This window comes from Lampetra planeri, chromosome 55, assembly GCF_965212315.1.
Source record: "Lampetra planeri chromosome 55, kcLamPlan1.2.h2, whole genome shotgun sequence".
NCBI classification, from domain to species: Eukaryota; Metazoa; Chordata; class Hyperoartia; order Petromyzontiformes; family Petromyzontidae; genus Lampetra; species Lampetra planeri.
The window spans coordinates 424,838-442,544 of NC_136161.1; the positions used below are offsets into that span (position 1 = coordinate 424,838).

At 51.9% G+C, this 17,707-nt stretch overlaps 1 protein-coding gene across 1 annotated transcript; it reads left to right on the forward strand.

Annotated features, from left to right (window-relative positions):
• The first annotated feature begins 5,505 nt into the window (after positions 1-5,505).
• On the forward strand, positions 5,506-12,847 carry LOC144735505 (complement C1q tumor necrosis factor-related protein 5-like). The gene is made up of 4 exons (XM_078617901.1): positions 5,506-5,991; positions 6,881-7,043; positions 7,985-8,047; positions 9,479-12,847. Exons 1-4 carry the CDS (start codon positions 5,965-5,967, stop codon positions 9,973-9,975), a joined length of 750 nt encoding a protein of 249 aa, XP_078474027.1. The 5' UTR covers positions 5,506-5,964; the 3' UTR covers positions 9,976-12,847.
• Positions 12,848-17,707: the final 4,860 nt, after the last annotated feature.

Here is a 17,707-nt window from a genome sequence, read left to right on the forward strand (position 1 = left end):
GCCGTTAATTCTCATTAACAAAGGGTGTATTGAGCTCCCCTCCGGCCGACGCATGGCCTTCCTACCCACACCCACTCGGTTGCACTCCACATCTACGACGGTGCAGGCGTTGGCGGCGTGCACAATTCACATTCCTCCTGGCTCTCAGATGTTAGTTCCCCTCCGGTTTCGTAAACCCCTTGATTACGACGCGTTTATGGGGGGTGCTGTGATCGGGCCTTCGCGTTCAGCTGAGCGGGTGTCGGACCTCGTGTGTGCACAAACGCTCGTGCGAAGCGACCACGACCCCTTTATCCAGGTCCTTAACGCGGGATTGGAAACGGCCGTTATCTGTCAGGGAATGGTGCTTGCTCACGCGACGCCAGCCCCGCCAGAAGATGTGATCGTGGGTCACGTAGGGGGCGAGTTCTCTTCCGTTGCCAAGCCAGGTCCTGACACAGGATGGCTCGACGCGCTTTGCTCCACTTCTGCCGATTTGTCACCATTACAGCATGCTAAATTACGCACGCTGCTGAGCGATTTCGCCGACGTTTTCAGTCAAAGCAAATTCGACATTGGCTGCACTAAATTGCTAAGCCACCACATCGACACGGGTGATGCCGCTCCAATTCGTCAAAACCCATTCCGGTTGAGCCCGGCCGAAAAGGAACATGTACGGGTGGCCGTCAACGATATGTTGGCGGCCGATGTCATTGCGCCATCAAATAGCCCATGGGGGGCACCGATCGTTCTTGTTAAGAAGCACGACGGGAGCCTCCGCTTTTGTGTTGACTTCAGGAAACTTAATAAGATTTCTGTGGCCGACGCCTACCCGCTTTCCAGGATGGACGAGTCGCTCGATGCCTTAGCAGGTGCGCATTACTTCTCCACCTTGGATCTCCTCTCGGGGTTTTGGCAGCTACCCCTTGATGACGCATCCAAACCAAAGACGGCCTTTCGCACGCCGCAGGGACTGTTCCAATTCAACAGACTTCCCATGGGTCTTCACTCGGCCCCGGCGACGTTCCAGCGCCTGATGGAGCTGGTCCTCGCTGGGCTCCAGTGGGATTCTTGCGTAATCTACCTCGACGATGTAATCGTGTTCAGCAAAACTTTTGATGGACACCTCACGCGATTGAAGGCAGTTTTCCTTAAAATGCGAGCGGCTAACCTCAAATTCAAACCGCAAAAGTGCCACCTCATGAGGGATTCGGTTCGTTATTTGGGCCATATTGTCAGCCGCTCGGGAATTGCCACAGACCCCGAAAAGACAAATTGCGTGCGCTCATGGCCAACTCCTACCTCTGTTGGGGAGGTGCGGAGTTTTATCGGCTTCGCCTCATATTATCGACGATTTGTTGCGGGATTCGCATCCATCGCGAAGCCCCTCCACGCATTAACGGACAAAGGGGTCAAATTCCGCTGGGGAGAGTTAGAACAGGCATCGTTCAATGCCGTCCGAAAGCACTGGTCGATGCTCCTACCCTGTCTTATCCAGATTTTACCACTCCGTTCATTCTGGATACAGACGCTAGCAACACCGGAATTGGAGGGGTGCTGTCGCAAATTGTCAATGGAGTGGAGCGCGTCGTCGCCTATGGCAGCAGGGTGCTGTCGCCCGCGGAGCAACGTTACTGCGTGACGCGCCGCGAATTGCTTGCTATCGTTTTTTTCATAAAGCAGTACAGGCCATACGTGTATGGCAGGCATTTCACAGTACGCTCCGACCACGCGGCGCTACAATACGCCTTGCGAGTGGACCAACCATCTGGACAGCTCTCGCGTTGGCTCGAGATCCTCCAGGACTTTGCGTTCACTGTCATTTACCGCAAGGGGATTCAACACGGGAATGCCGACGGGTTGTCGCGACTGCCGAACAATGAGCGCTGTGCTTGTTTTTTGGGTGCGGGGCGTTGTAGGCAGCCTGACGGGGGTACCGCCCCCATCCCTTGCGGCCGCGGCCGGGGATGGGGTCGGGGACCACGGGGCTCCCTCCACGCAAGTTCCGCAGGACGCATTGCTGGGCCTCGGGTTGGACGACTGGGGACGTCTTCAGATGGAAGACGTCTCCCTCCTCAAATTGAGACGCCGCGCTAGGGATGCCGAGGGTCACAGGGGGCAGGGGGGCCCCATATCATATGTCATCCGGGAAGGCGTCCTCATGCATTGGGATGGGGGGTCCCAATCCCACACATTGGTGGTGCCCACCTCCCTGCGGGGGCGGCTTGTGTGGGAAACCCACAGTCGCCTCTTGCACTTGGGTGTTCAGAAAACACTAGCTAAAATCCAATTGGAATTTTTCTGGCCGGGCATGGCAAACGATGTGGCTGACCTTGTGCAAGGTTGCACAGAATGTGCACGGCGGAAACCACCTGCTAGGCCGTCCTGCCCGCCGCTCCAATCCATTAAAGTTTCCCGGGTCAATGAGATCGTCGCATTGGATATTTTGGGTCCGTTTCCCGCTACTCCTCGGGGTAGTAAGTACCTTTTGGTTGGGGTCGAATATTTTACCCGATGGGCCATGGCCTGGCCACTCCCCAACCAGTCTGCAGCAGCCATTACGGAGGCCTTTTTCCAGAGCTACGTCCTGGAAAAGGGTGCTCCTGGACGCCTGCTGACCGACCAAGGGAAAAATTTCTCTTCCACCCTGTTGCGGGATGTGTGCAACCTGCTAGGGACACACAAAATTCGCACCTCGCCATATCACCCCCAGACTGACGGTATGGTCGAGCGATTACATAGGACACTTACCTCCATGCTAAGCCACCAGGTGTCTGAGTCACAGACTGATTGGGATCTCCACATACCTGGTGTCTTGGCCGCCTATAGAATGGCGCCCCATGCTGCCACGGGGTACTCGCCATTCTATCTTATGTATGGTAGGGAGGTTTGCCCCCCAATCGACATACAATTGCACATTAAACAGCCCGCACCTAAGGCTAAGATTGCCGACCACATCCGTGCTAATGTGCGTCGTCTCGTAGATGCCCGGGAGGCTGCTCAAAATAACTCAGAAGCCCGTCAGCTTGCCAACGAGCGGTTACGGAATCTCCGCACATCCCGCCACGTTTGGGTAGAAGGGGACCGCGCCTGGCTCCACTGCCCACAGGTACCATTGGCTACTTCCTCAAAACTGCTTAAGCCTTGGAGAGGGCCGGTGGTTATTATTCGCGTTCTCCGCCCGCAGTGTGTCAGGATCCAGCATGGCAAGCGACGTTGGTTCGTGCACCCGTCACGTCTAAAACCTTACATTCAACCCTACACACCTCCTTCACATCTCCGGGGCCGAGAGCGCGACATGTCTGACGAGCCGCGCCGCGATGATGCTGCTTCTAACTCTCGGGCAGGTCCCGCTGCCCCGCCCTCAGGTGCCTTGGGAATGAAATCCGCCACGGCCGACCCAGCGGGAACAAGCTTGCCCGCGGGATCAGCGACCCAGGACACAAGCGCAACAGCGGGTCGTCGGTCCCCTCCTGCCTCCGTCGCGACCGATGGACCTGCCACTCGGACTCGCTCAAAACTCAAACGATTTTCATGACCCCCGCCCACGAACTCTCGTCCCAACGCGACGCCACTCACCTTGCCATCATGTATAGTGGGCGATTGGGGCGTGTGTTCATCCTGCATATATGTGTTTATACAGTGTTGTTCTGCATCGGTGACCACAGGAGGGTGAGAGGCGCTTTCTTCTCATTTTTTTTTCTTGATTTGTCACACACTCATTCTGATGGTTGACAAATAATTTCTTGTACAATTGTATTTTTTTTTGACAGCCGGGTCGGCTGGAGGCTACGTAGAGGGGGGTAATGTAGTGACATAAGAAGGGAGGGGCTGCTGAGGGCTCTGGGTTCCCAGGTGGGTCCAGACGCTTAAGCCTCTGGGCGCCAGGCGTTGAGTTCCCAGGGGGTCCAGACGCTTAATCCCCTTGGCGCCGCCAAAGGGGGGGGGCTGTGTGTGCTCTGTGGGATATCTGGGGGCGCACACGGCCCCACCCCTCGTTGGACCAGGCATAAAAGGAGAGCTCCCTGGACGATCGGGGCCCAGTTGTAACTCAAGACCCAAGACCCACGACCAGCCATCTGAAGACCCTGGGATGCTGTGAGAGCCAGCGCTGGGACTCTGGAACTCCCGACTCTACGACCTTGTGAGAGCCAGCGCTGGGACTCTGGAACTCCCGACTCTACGACCTTGTGAGGGCGAGTTCCGGAGCGTAGCCAGAGTAGAGTATCTAGGCTGTGTAGCTAGGCTGTGTAGCTAGGCTGTAACAGAGTATCAGGACTGTTGGACTGTTGGAGTGTTGTATTGTAATAAAGAAGTTACCTCTACAAGTGTCTCCGGAACCTGTTACACATCAGCCAGTCATCTCAGTTAGTCGACCCATGGCACCTACTGGGTCTGCCCCGACGAGCGGGAGTTCGAAACTTCACGTGGCCTCAAGGTGCACATGGCCTGGCGCAAGCGTCGTGGTGACGTCACCGCCACTTAGTGTTGTTGTTGTGTGGGGGAGCGGTAGTGTAGCAGTTAGTGCTACGCTGTGCTGCAAACCCGGTGACCCGAGTTCGAATCACGGCCAACATCGGTGATTTCGATTATCTAAACTGGCCCTGAGCCTCCGCTAGGTCGACTCAGTCTCAAATGAGTATCTGGTGCGGGGCGTAAAATCATCGCCGGTGGGGAGACAAAAGGGACCAGGCGTGGTGCTGACCACCCACCCCCTCGTGTGCCATGCCGGCCTTCATAGGTGCTCGCTAACAGCGCTTGCCCCAACAGTCTGTTACAGGCTATACGGGGGAAGTCACGTGCGGTAAGGCGAGGCAGGGGAGGCAGAGCCTCACCTGTGAAACTACAATGAAAATAGCTTTACTTCAAGTAAAAAAAAGAATAATAAATTAGAATAAATAGGAAGATTTCCACACTAATCTGTGTTATAAATATAATTTCTGCATGAATCCAATAATTTTTATAGCCAAAATCGCCAAATTTGCCAAGCTCTGCTGCAAATACAGGGAGAGACGAGAGGTGAGGCAGCAACGAGCTCAGCCTCCCCTCTGATTGCGCAACCCCTCAGAAACTGGATGGAGCACGGGTAATAAGAGCGTGCCTGTTACTATTTCTCTGTATGTCACCAATGTAATGTTTGTAGACCCCTTCATTACATTTCCTCGCCTTCCATGGTCCAGGTAACTTATTTCACGTATGTGAATAAAGATATTTAGTCTCGCAGGTCTCGTGATAAAACTGTAATTAAAAAGCACCAGGGGAGGCAGCTATCACATCTGCCTCACTGAGGGGGTCGTGTGAGACACGCCCCCCTCAGTGAGGACACGCCCCCTCAGTGAGGACACACCCTCTCAGTGAGGACACGCCCCCTCAGTGAGGACATGCCCCCTCAGTGACGACACGCCCCGTCAGTGACGACACGCCCCCTTAGTGAGGACACACCCCCTTAGTGAGGACACGCCCCCTTAGTGAGGACACGCCCCCTTAGTGACGACACGCCCCCTCAGTGAAGACACGCCCTCTCAGTAAGGATACGCTCCCTCAGTGACGACACGCCCCCTCAGTGAGGACACGCCCCCTCAGTGACGACACACCCCCTCAGTGACGACACACGCCCCTCAGTGTGTCAATCAGGCTTTGATACGAGCCAGTGCCTCCCCAGCCATTGACCTGCTGCTGGCCACCCACCCCCTCGTGTGCCACAGTGCCGGCCTTCATAGGCGCTACTACTTCTCGCTACTAACAGCCACTTGCCCCCGGCAGTCTGTTACAGGCTACACGGGGGATCTTTGTCTTTCTTGTTTGTGCGCGCGCTTGTTGACTGTGACGTCAAACGTGGGAGGTCTGGACCAAGTTGGAAATGGAGGAGCACGTGACCCGAGTGACGTTTAAAAGGGGAGACGGGGGAGAGGATTCCAGTGACTCGGTGACCAACGCTGAGCACCGACAACCTGCGGTTAGCAGGACGCTCAGCTGCTACGTACGATGGAGCGAAAGAAAATTCTACTTACCGTACGTATAAAGACTCACACGGAGATCCATAGACTCATCACACCAGACCCTAAGACTCATCACAAACATACCCATAGACTCACACAGAGACCCATAGACTCATCACACCAGACCCACAGACTCATCATACGGAGACCCATAGACTCACATAAAGACCCATAGCCTCACACAGAGATCCATAGCCTCACACAGAAACCCATAGATTCCTCACACATAGACCCATATATTGCTCACAGAGACCGATAGACTCACTCAGAGGCCATGGACTCCTCAAAAGAGACACATAGACTCACAAACAGACCCATAGACTTACATAGAGATGAGTACACTCACACAGATCCATCGACTCACACAGAGATTAATAGCCTCACACAGAGACCCACAGACTCACACATAGACCCACAGACTCACTCAGGGACCCGTAGACTCACACAGACCCATGGACGCACACAGAGATCCATACCCTCAAAACCCATAGACTCAAACGGAGACCCATAAACTCATCACACATAGACTCACAGACTCACAGATAGACCCACAGACTCACACAGAGACCTGTATACTCACTCAGCCCATAGACTCCTCACACAGAGACCCATCGACTCAAACAGAGACCCACAGACTCACAATAAGACCCATAGACTCACAAAGAGACCCGTAAACTCACATAGAGACGAGTAGACTCACACAAGGACCCACAGCCTCGCACAGAGACGAGGCGACTTACACATAGACCCACATTTGTGATGGGCAGGGCGCTTGTGAAAAAAGAGCTACTATATAGCAGCTCATTCATACCTTACTTGGTAAAATCAAATAATAGTTCGTAGTTTAAATCCATCCTGTACACCCGGCGAGCTAGTTAACGTCTCGCCACTGCTGTCCCCAGATGTCCATCTCGGCCCTGCCGCTGCTGCTGCTGCTGGGGGTGGTGGTGGTGGGAGCCCAGCAGGAGAGGACCATCTGCGCGGGCATCAACGGGATCCCGGGTCAGCCCGGAGCCCCGGGGCAGCACGGGACCCCTGGGGCCCCCGGGAGGGACGGCAGAGACGGTGAGGGGTCAGGTCCCAGAGTCCCCCCCACGGTGCGATCGTGGTGCGACGCGATCACTCGCTCGCTCACTCGTTCACTCAATTGTTCACTCGCTCACTCATTTGTTCACTCGTTCACTCACTCGTTCACCAACTCAATCGTTCACTCACTCATTCACTAACTCATTCACTCAATCGTTCACTCGCCATGTCATGCACTCGATCGTTTACTCGCTCATTCTCGGAGGAGCGTGTCTCGTGTGGAGTAGAGTCAGATGAAAGGGGAGAGGCAGGAGAGAGCGTGGAGGGGAGTAGAGTGAGATGAGTGGGGAGAGGCAGCAGAGTGCGTGGAGGGGAGTAGAGTGAGATGAGATTGGAGAGGTAGGAGAGTGCGTGGAGGGGAGTGGAGTTAGATGAGAGGGGAGAGGCAGCAGAGTGCGTGGAGGGGAGTGGAGTGAGATGAGTGGGGAGAGGCAGGAGAGTGCGTGGAGGGGAGTAGAGTGAGATGAGAGGGGAGAGAAAGGAAAGTGATTGGAGGGGAATGGAGTGAGATGAGAGTGGAAAGGCAGGAGAGTGAGTGGAGGGGAGCAGAATGAGATGAGAGGGGAGAGGCAGGAGAGTGCGTGGAGGGGAGTGAAGTGAGATGAGAGGGGAGAGACAGGAGAGTGAGTGGAGGGGAGTAGAGTAAGATGAGAGGGGAGAGGCAGGAGAGTGCGTGGAGGGGAGTGGAGTGAGATGAGATGAGAGAGGCAGGAGAGTGCGTGGAGGGGAGTAGAGTAAGATGAGAGGGAGAGGCAGGAGAGTGAGTGGAGGGGGGTAGAGTGAGATGAGAGAGGCAGGAGAGTGCGTGGAGGCGAGTGGAGTGAGATGAGAGGGGAGAGACAGGAGAGTGCGTGGAGGCGAGTGGTGTGAATTGAGAGTGGCTTGAGGAGCGGACGAGCCATGCTTTGTTCTTTTCGCAGGCGTTACCGGAGCACCCGGAGCCAAGGGAGACCTCGGTGCTCGAGGCTTGACTGGGGACCCAGGTGGGACTGTGACACTGACTCGTGTGCTCCTAGCAGCTGATTCTATATATTTATTTTATTACCAAGTAATCCTCACTGAGCTATGCGTAGTGGCGTAACGTGCGCAGGGTTTGCAAACAGCAGTTGCATTCATGTACGGGGTTACAAATAGTGAGGTCAGCTCAGGACGAGCAGGTGCAGGCGGGTGGCCTGGGAGGCAGCAGACAGAGAGACGCCATCAATTAGGGAACGAGACAGTGATTGGCTGGCTGCAAATGCAAACGCGGGGTAGGTGCCAAGGAGGCGAGAGATAGTGGAGATGAGGGTGAGAACACGTGCAAGAGGCGTCGGGAAGACGCTGGCTTAATGAGGGCCACCTGAGGGCACATAATTAGGAGGGGGATATAAGGGGAACGTGTGAAGCAAGTTGGTTGGAGATGAAGCAGTGAACAGTATTCAAGAGAAGTACGGTACCTTGCCCTCCACACCTCGTCCTCCCCAGAGGTGATGGCTGATCCCCCGCTGGGGGAAAGGGCGAGACACGCTATCAGTGGAAAGACTAGCGGAAAATCTTTAGTTTGAGTGTGATAGGCATTAGCGGTGAGAAGCTAGCAGAGTGTACAGAGAGAGTCCGTGACAGGCTAGGAGAGCGGGGAGTAACAGGCTAGCGGAGCAAGAGAGAGTAAGCTCGAAGTAGCAGGCTAGCGGAGGAAGAAAGAAAGAGTTCGCTACAGGAGTACCTGGTGTTGAACGTGATGAGCATCCGTGTGGGATGCTGCGAATAAAGTAACTCAGGAGAAAAAGACGAAGTTTTCCGCGTGAATAAACACCACGCGACATATTTAACTCTTGTTCAGAAGCGACCTGGCCACACTTAATGATAGCTCGACGAAGTGGACTTATCATCACGTGGTCATTTATTCAGCCAAATACATGTATACATGTGGAGGGAAGAAAATCGGAGGACCCGGTGAAAAATCCAGGCATGCAAACTCGAAATAAACAGCTGGCCTCAGGATTGCGATCGAGCACACGACCTCCTGTAAACCAGGCGAGGTAGTTAACATCTAGCCACCGACAGGCTGCATGTGCCACGAAGCGATTTATCACTTCTATACTTTTTTACGTGAAGTTAAAATACACCAATTGTGCAGGTTTGGCTCACCGTCATCAACATAGATGCAGAATTGCCCCATACACAAAAATCCCCCGTATAGCCTTATCAAACTGTTGTGGCAAGTGCTGCTCAAGGCCGGCACGCCTTTGTCTCCCAAGTGGCGTTGTTAACACGTCTCACCAGGTAATCATTTGAGGCTGAGTCGACCTAGGGAAGGAGTCCCAGGACTGGTTCAGATAATCGTCTCTGCTGGGTTCATAGCGCGAACCGCTACACTACCGTGGGGTGACACGCACATGCACACGCCGTGCGTTTGGACCGTGTTGTCCGCCTAGGTCTGCCGGGAAAGCTGGGCCCTCTTGGCCAACCGGGGCGCGCGGGGACTCCGGGAGTCCCAGGTGAGCAGGGCGAAAGTGGCGAGAAAGGCGAGCGGGGAGAGAGCGGCGTGGGGCCCAGGTCGGCCTTCTCTGCGAAGGTCGGCACCTACACGCCGGCGGCCGGCTCTCCAATGACGTTCAACGTCATCATCACCAATCCGCAGGGCCACTACAACCCCGGCACGGGGAAATTCACCTGCGCCCATCCAGGCGTCTACTATTTCACGCTGTACATGCATGCCCATGAAAAGCACCTCGTGATTATGATCATGAAAAACGGGAAGGTCGTCTCGAAGGTGTGCGGTGAGAAATTCAACGCAATAAGTGGCAGCGTCGTGCTGAGTCTCAAAGCCGAGGACGAGGTTTGGCTGGAGATGGAGGCTCCGTACATAAATTTGTTCTTCAACGTGCACAGAGATGCGGTGTTCAGTGGCTATATCCTGTACCCCGAGTGAATCGTTTTTGTTTCTATCGGCGCATCTGGGAAGACAGATTGGGAACACATTAACACACACGCATATGTACCCCCTCCCCCCGTGATAAACAAAGCTTTTGGGCAACATCTCAGAAAAATACCCAGCAAAAATCTGCAAATATACTCAGCTTGCCCAATGCTGTGGTAATGACTGCAAATTTTCGGATGTGAGATGTTCTCACCAGAGGCAAAATAGGCCTGGCTCTTATTCTCAGCCACCTCTCTCCTTGTCGGCCAGGGTGTCTGGGCGAATATGAATCGGTTAGACAATGCAGAGAGACATAGCCGCTTGCACCAACTGAAAAAGTCCTGAAACCTCACCAATTTTCACATCCGGCATCGGCAGTGAAGGAGGAAATATTCCAATTCCAGCTGATAGCTGAGAGTTGCTCATTTCTAACATGGGAGAGAGAGGAGAGAGGATACATTTTCTCTCCCGTGCAATTCTCTCAATATTTTTAATCGGACACCAACACAGATTTTTAAACGCGCTTTGATGGCAACAGAAAGGACAATAACTCGATCTGGAATACTGAGAATCTTAACAAGATTGGGAATGCAGTAACTATGCCTTGGTTCGTTATGCACAAAGACGTCAACCAACTGTGGCGGATAATAATTTCTTGACAACCAAGTACAACCAACTATTCAAACTCTCGGCGACAGTAATAACACGCGTCTACAGAACCCTGCAGTTCACCGACTTCACACAGCGACCCGGCGTGTCGACAATGACGGAGCACCACGTCGACTTACACAGATAGAGACCACCGCGAGGACCGTTGACAACAATCCTGACCTACGTCTCAACTCCTGGGAGACGAGGCAACGCACCAGAAGCCCAGGGTATGCAAATTCACCGTCGAGGTCGACTACAGCGTCAGGGACCCCCCCCAGGACTGAACGGTAGAGCCGTACTCCCAAAATTCAACGCAGAATCAATCTCGGTCTTGCATTGCACTCACAGTGCTCTTAAGGGATCTATGCAGCAGCAGCAATCTAGGGACTTGGCTGGAAATTCCAACAGTGGTCTGAACAACTCAACGCAGCAGTGGTCTCGGTGACTGAGCCGCCTGCCCTGAAGTAACAGCTGGTCTTCTCCAGGAGTCCCTTTGTCGTGGTGAGTAGTCATTAGGCGGTCATGGATACGAGTTTTGGTCGTTCCTGTGGGGGGTATTACGATAAGAAAGGTCATAAAAGCGGGGGGTCGCAAGTCGAGCCGTTGCAAGTCAGGGGTCACCTATACAAATTTGGTTCACTCACACAGAGACCCATAGACTCACACAAAGATCCTTAGACTCACACAGAGACCCATAGACTCACACAGAGATCCTTAGACTCACACAGAGGCCCGTAGACTCACACAGAGACCTGTAGACTCACAGAGACCCATAGACTAACAAAGAGACCCGTAGACTCACACAGAAACCCATTGACTCACACAGAGACCCATAGACTCCCACAGAGACCCATAGTTTGTGGTCCTTCCCCTCTTCTGATTCACACGGTTGGCTATGTATGGTGCGATAGACGTTCAACGTACGTACATACATATGTAATGTTCTTGAAGGAGACGGAGACTTCTTGGAGGCCACACGCTTTTATTCACTAACAATTATCACACCTTAACACAAAGGGGAAATGGCCCCTTTGCCCACAACCTAGGGAGGTACAGCCTCCGGGCTATTCTAACCACACTCCCTACTTAAGCCCTCCGGCTATTTAGCCTAGGGGAGGCTAACCCACCGCTGGCACCCCACTGAGCCCCGGCCTGTCGAAGGACATCAGCGGCTTGGGGTCCAGGGTCTTCGGGCGGCTTCTGGCTTCGGCTTGAGACGGACTAACTCCCGCTCTCCGGGAGCCGTCTTATATACTCTCTCTCTGAGGGGCGGGGTTCTGGGGGCCCCAGCTCCCACCAGCCCCCTCCCCTCAGAGCGGTTCCAACTGCCTTTTGCCCGACCGGTTCGGACCGGTTCAGACCAGTACCTAACCCTCCCCTAGGTTGTGGCGCATGTGTCAAACCTGACCACCACACATACACACGCAGGGCATGCTTGTTGGGAATTATTTGTGACTTAACCACGAAGTTAGAAATGGGATTGTAGTCAATAGTTTCCACTGCACCATTTATAAAGTAGGTTCACGTGGCCCCTACTGCAATAGAACACCTTGAAAGTGATTACATTTTGTAGAACTTGGAAATGTTCTGATTAAGTCTGCCTACATATTATTTGCTCAAAGTTACACGTGTGGTGAGTCCTCGCTTCCACTGTATAACGCGCTTCCATTTCAAAAGATTTTTTACTCAATGCGGAATGCACACCATTATGTTATAACACAGAACGATCGCCGTTACAATGCGTAACGCGCTGCCTGTTATGACGTGGAATGCACGTACCGTTACAACGTGGAATACGTGCACCATTATAACTGGAATGCACAAGGTTAGGAAGCGGAACGTGCTTACCATTATAATGCAGAACGCGCACCGTTATAACTCGGAACTTGTGTGCCGTTTTAACGCGGAACGTGTGCCACCGTTGCTGTAACGCGGTTTCTGAGAGGTCGACGGGCAAAGTACTTTCTCAAGACTGCATGATGGCTCAGCAGTTATGGTGAAGCGGTAACGCGGAGTGATACGGTGACACGGCGACGCTACGCCCGTCGGTTGACACGGAGCTACTTTTTAAGAGCGCTCCTTCCACGTTAATTTCCTAGGGCCCCAGCGTGTGGCGTTGATTCAGACTTCTCGTCGCGTGCTTCTGTACGTTGCTGAAAGGAAGGAGGCTTTTTGTATTTATTTCCAAGGGGTTTTTCGTCTGCCATAAATAAAGGATCTGTACTCGTGTGAATATTTCTTTGTGTCAATTTGTATGTTTGTGTATGCCAACTTCAAATAGTAAACACATGTAAAACACACACAAAAACATAGACACAACACCTAAAAACATAAGGTTATGCAAGAATGTTTAAAAACATTACTATTTAAACATTATGATTTAGTGATTGTGTCATTTTTGAAAATCCGGCGCCATCTTTTCCTCCAAAGCCGCCAGATAATCGATGATCCAATGTATAATCGATTATATATGTGTAATACGAGAGTTCACCGATGAGCGCCGATCAGTGTGATAGGCTCCGCCGCTTGGGCCATGAACCAATCAGAGGGACGGGCCGAGGTTAGGGGCGGAGCCTAAAGGCTGGGGGGAAGTAACCATCTCGAAGGTTCGTGAGAGGGCGTGGCTGTAGGCGGGGATTGGTGACGTGGGCCAGGGGATATAAGGGGAAGCAGAAGAGAGCTCGAGGTCAGTGTGTGGAGTCAGAGAGTGGGACCACGTCGCTCGCCTCCGGGACGCCAGCGGCCACGTGGCGGCTGGAGGCTTCCTCCCAGCCAGAGGTCGCAATCGGGTACCCGATACCCGTACCCTACCCGATACCCGGCTACCCGGCCGCGTACGGGTACCCGTTTGCAACCCTGGTGCGGCCGGATTCGGATAGGCCGTGAGTCACTGGTGAGTAACTGTCACTCATTTCCCAACGTCTTGTCTCTTTTCACAATTCAAGTTCCTAGAATCAACCCACCCGCGCCTGCAACATGGCTTTATCCGAGAGGTCGCAATCTGGTACCCGTACCCTACCCGATACCCGGCCGGGTACGGGTAGCCGGGTATCGGGTAAGGTACGGGTACCTGTTTGCGACCCTGGTGCGGCCGGGTACGGGTAAGGAATCAAAACCCGTTGCGACCTCTGCTCCCAGTGCACCGCCTGTCAGCGGTGCGCGAGAGCGGGAGAGGTTGAGAGAGAGAAGACGCGAGTAACCACCAGCCGTGCGGAACGGAGTGCAGCCGTGCAAGAGAGAGAGAGGCGCTTTCCAGCTGTGGAAAGAAATAAAAAAGACGAAGACACAAGCCCAGATCGTCGTCGCAGTGGTTTATTTCATATGTACGGTTTTCTGTTTTTGGGCAGTGGAAAAACAGCTACTCTCTGGCAGACTCAGTGATGTTTTACTTATAACGTGTAATTCCTACATTCGATTCATTGTTATTTCGGTTAACCAGTAGTTTTTGTTGGATTGGAATATAATACGTTAACTGAGGGACTAAATGCAATTATATGCATAATGGATGACTTCTTAAAATATATTTAAACTTATACGGTAGACTCTCAATCATCCCTATGCGGGTTTATCCAATTTTGCGGATTAAGTGCGGCACCTGAAATTTTGAGAAAAATTAATAACTCATGGATTTCCTCTTAAGCCGAAATTAATCATCAAAGAATAGTTATAATATACTCTTTGGTTCTTTTGGTAAAGTCACGTGGGTAGAAATGTTTTTATCAAAAGCTTGATGGTGTTCATTCAGACGCTGTCTTTCCGACAGACCTGTTCTTCACCTGAGGACGGCTGCTTGCATTGTGGCCGAAACATCGTGAGAATTGTATTTTATTATGTTTAATTTGTATTATTTTATTATTTCCCTTCTACGTGACATTACCGAAAGAACCAAGAAGATCAATCCCTGCAGTCATGAAAGCTTTACATCGAAAAATTTAATGGGCTGTGTCGGGTTAACGACATTTATACTGACGCCATTTTACTCCAATATAATTTTTTTTTTTATCTATCATGAATAATATTGGTGGCTAAATCCTACTGCTACTTTGGGTTAAATTGACACTCATAAAGCACAGGACACCGTCCAGTTAAAGGACCGGAGTTGAGCGTTCAAGCTTCAGAATCCAAGTCCACACTGCAGCCCGGTGAACCACCAGAGCCGGATGTTGTGTTCAGCCCACGGGGTTTTAAATACAGGAGCACTGGAGATAGAGAGACGCTCTCTCTCGCATCGTGAGTTCAAGACAGCTGCACTAAGTCCCAGCGCATGCAACACGCTCCCAGGTGGCGCAACGACCGATTCGCCATTTCAACATTGATGGGGTGGCTATGCAAATTACGACTCACTTTTACTCAAATAGCTACGCATGTTTTTTTAACCCCATATATACAATATGTAGGCTATGACTTTATATGAGGTGTGGGAGGACAACAAACTATGTCTGTGTGAGTTTCCGTGTCCCTGTCTGAGTCTATGGGTTTCTATGTAAGTTTATGGGCTTCTATGTGAGTCTTTGAGTCTCTGTGTGAGTTTATACGTCTCTATGCGAGTCTGTGCGTCTCTGTGTGAGTCTATGGATCTCTATGTGAGTCTATAGGTCATTGTGTGAGTTTATGGGTCTCTGTGAGTCTATAGGTAATTGTGTGAGTTTATGGGTCTCTGTGTGAGTCTATAGGTCATTGTGTGAGTTTATGGGTCTCTGTGTGAGTCTATGGGTCTCTATGTGAGTTTATGGGCTTCAATGTGAGTCTTTGAGTCTATGTGTGAGGCTATGGGTCTTTGTGTGAGTCTATAGGTCATTGTGTGAGTTTATGGGTCTCTGTGTGAGTCTGGGTCATTGTGTGAGTTTATGGGTCTCTGTGTGAGTCTATAGGTAATTGTGTGAGTTTATGGGTCTCTGTGTGAGTCTATAGGTAATTGTGTGAGTTTATAGGTCTCTGTGTGACTCTATAGGTCATTGTGTGAGTTGATGGGTCTTTGTGTGAGTCTATAGGTCATTGTGTGAGTTGATGGGTCTCTGTGTGAGTTTATGTATATACTGTATGTTGAACTTTTTTCGCACCGTATGTGGCCAACCGTGCTAATCGGAGGTGTGGGGGATGGAAAACAAACTATGCGTCTTACTTTCTAAAAACATCCAATCCTGTTTTGGGGATTCACTCAATCACCAGCAGCAACAACAGCAGACGTAGAATGAATTTCCTCTTCTGACGTCAGAGCCACCGATGGGGGTGAACTCCTGAGACTGGTTTGTCATTGTGTGTGTCTGTTCATGTGTGCGTATATGTGTGTGTGTTCGTGTGTATATATGTGAATGTTCATATATGTGTGTGTATGTTGATGTATGTGTATGTTGATGTGTGTGTATGTGTGTGCATGTTCCTGTGTTCATATATGTGTGTGTATGTTGATGTATGTGTATGTTGATGTGTGTGTGTATGAGTGTGCTGTTTTCCTGTTGTGTGTGGATATATATGATATGTTCATGTGTATGTTTCTGTATGTGTTTCTTTGTTCACATGTGTCCATGTCCATGTGTGTGTATGTGTGTGGGTGGGGAGCGGTAGTGTAGCGGTTAGCGCGCAGCGGTTAGCGCGCAGCGCTATGAACCCAGTGACCCGAGTTCGATTCCCGCTCACGGTCAACACCGGTGACGATTATCTGAACCGGTCCTGGGCCTCCCCTAGGTCGATTCAGCCTGAAATGAGTACCTGGTGCGGTGTGTAAACATCGCCACTTGGGAGACAAAGGCGGTCGGGCGTGGTGCTGGCCACCCACCCCCTCGTGTACCGTTCTGGCATTCATAGGTGCTCGCTAACAGCACTTGCCCCTACAGTCTGTTAAGCCTATACGGGGGATCTTTATCTTTGTGTGCGTGTTCATTTAATTCTATGTGTGTGCGTGTTCATGTGTCCAGCAAAAACAACCCCCTATCTCTTCGCTGGTGCCGGACGGCAACGCTGTGGTGGATGTGAGCAATGCCATCCAGGAAAGGTCAATTCCAAAATCGGCGATACCCGTTCATGGTGGTTATAGCCACCATAGCGACAAACCCGGGGCTCTGAATGGGTTTGAGGGGTTGGTAACCACTCCACCTTCAATACAAATACCACTAAAATACATGTAAATAATCTAACTAAACTTGTGCCGGAGGCCCCGGGGGGACAGGCTTCTATGACGTTTCCTGGCCAAACCCCATTTGGCGGAGCCAGGAGACTGAATCCTTACCATTGGGGTTCCTCCAAAAAGAGCAAGAAGCCATTGTGAGTGGCCACGTGAAATGTTCGAACGCTCATGGGTCACGATGCTGGAACCTGGTCTGGAGTGATTGGAAGGCATCGGACAGATCAGCTCAAAAACAACTTTTGTGCAGCCCATGGGCTTGTAATTACCAACACGCTGTTCCAGCATCGGTGCATCCACACAACATCATAGATGCATGCCGGGTCCAAGCAAGAACATCTGCTGGACTACATAGTGATGGAAAAGCGGATGCGCCTGCCATTATTCCACTCCGGTAGTGGGTGTACATCCAGGACCCTATTCAAACACACAGCGGCCTAGTCTCAGCTAGCTAATGAAAGTTGCAAGCGAGAATTTCATGATCACTTGCAGCTGTGGTTTGCATCTTCCACCATTCCTGATGTCGAGGGGAAATTGGCGAGTTATAGGACTGTGGCTCATGCAGCTGCAATGACTGCTTTGGGTGCACTGTCCAATTCTCCCCAGATACCCTGGCAGACAGAGGAGGTGTTCAGGCTGGCTGAGAAAAAGTGACATGTCCACTTTCACGGTCTACAGCATCCCATGTCAGAGAATGAGGAGGCTTACTACAGCCTTCACTCGGAGGTTTGGACAGCCATACGGCGCTGCAAAAATCGGTGTTGGTTGCTGAGGGTTGCTGAGGAGATGGAGTCTGCCTCAGTAATACCCGATCACAAATCACTGTTTAACTACATCAAAAAGGTAACCTCCAGTGCCACACCTATCACCATCATTAGGGGCAGGGGCGGTTTCTTCATTAGGGCGATTGGGCGACGCACCACCAATGTCATTCAACCACAGAGTCACGCTAGCCGTCACTGTCAGCCTCTG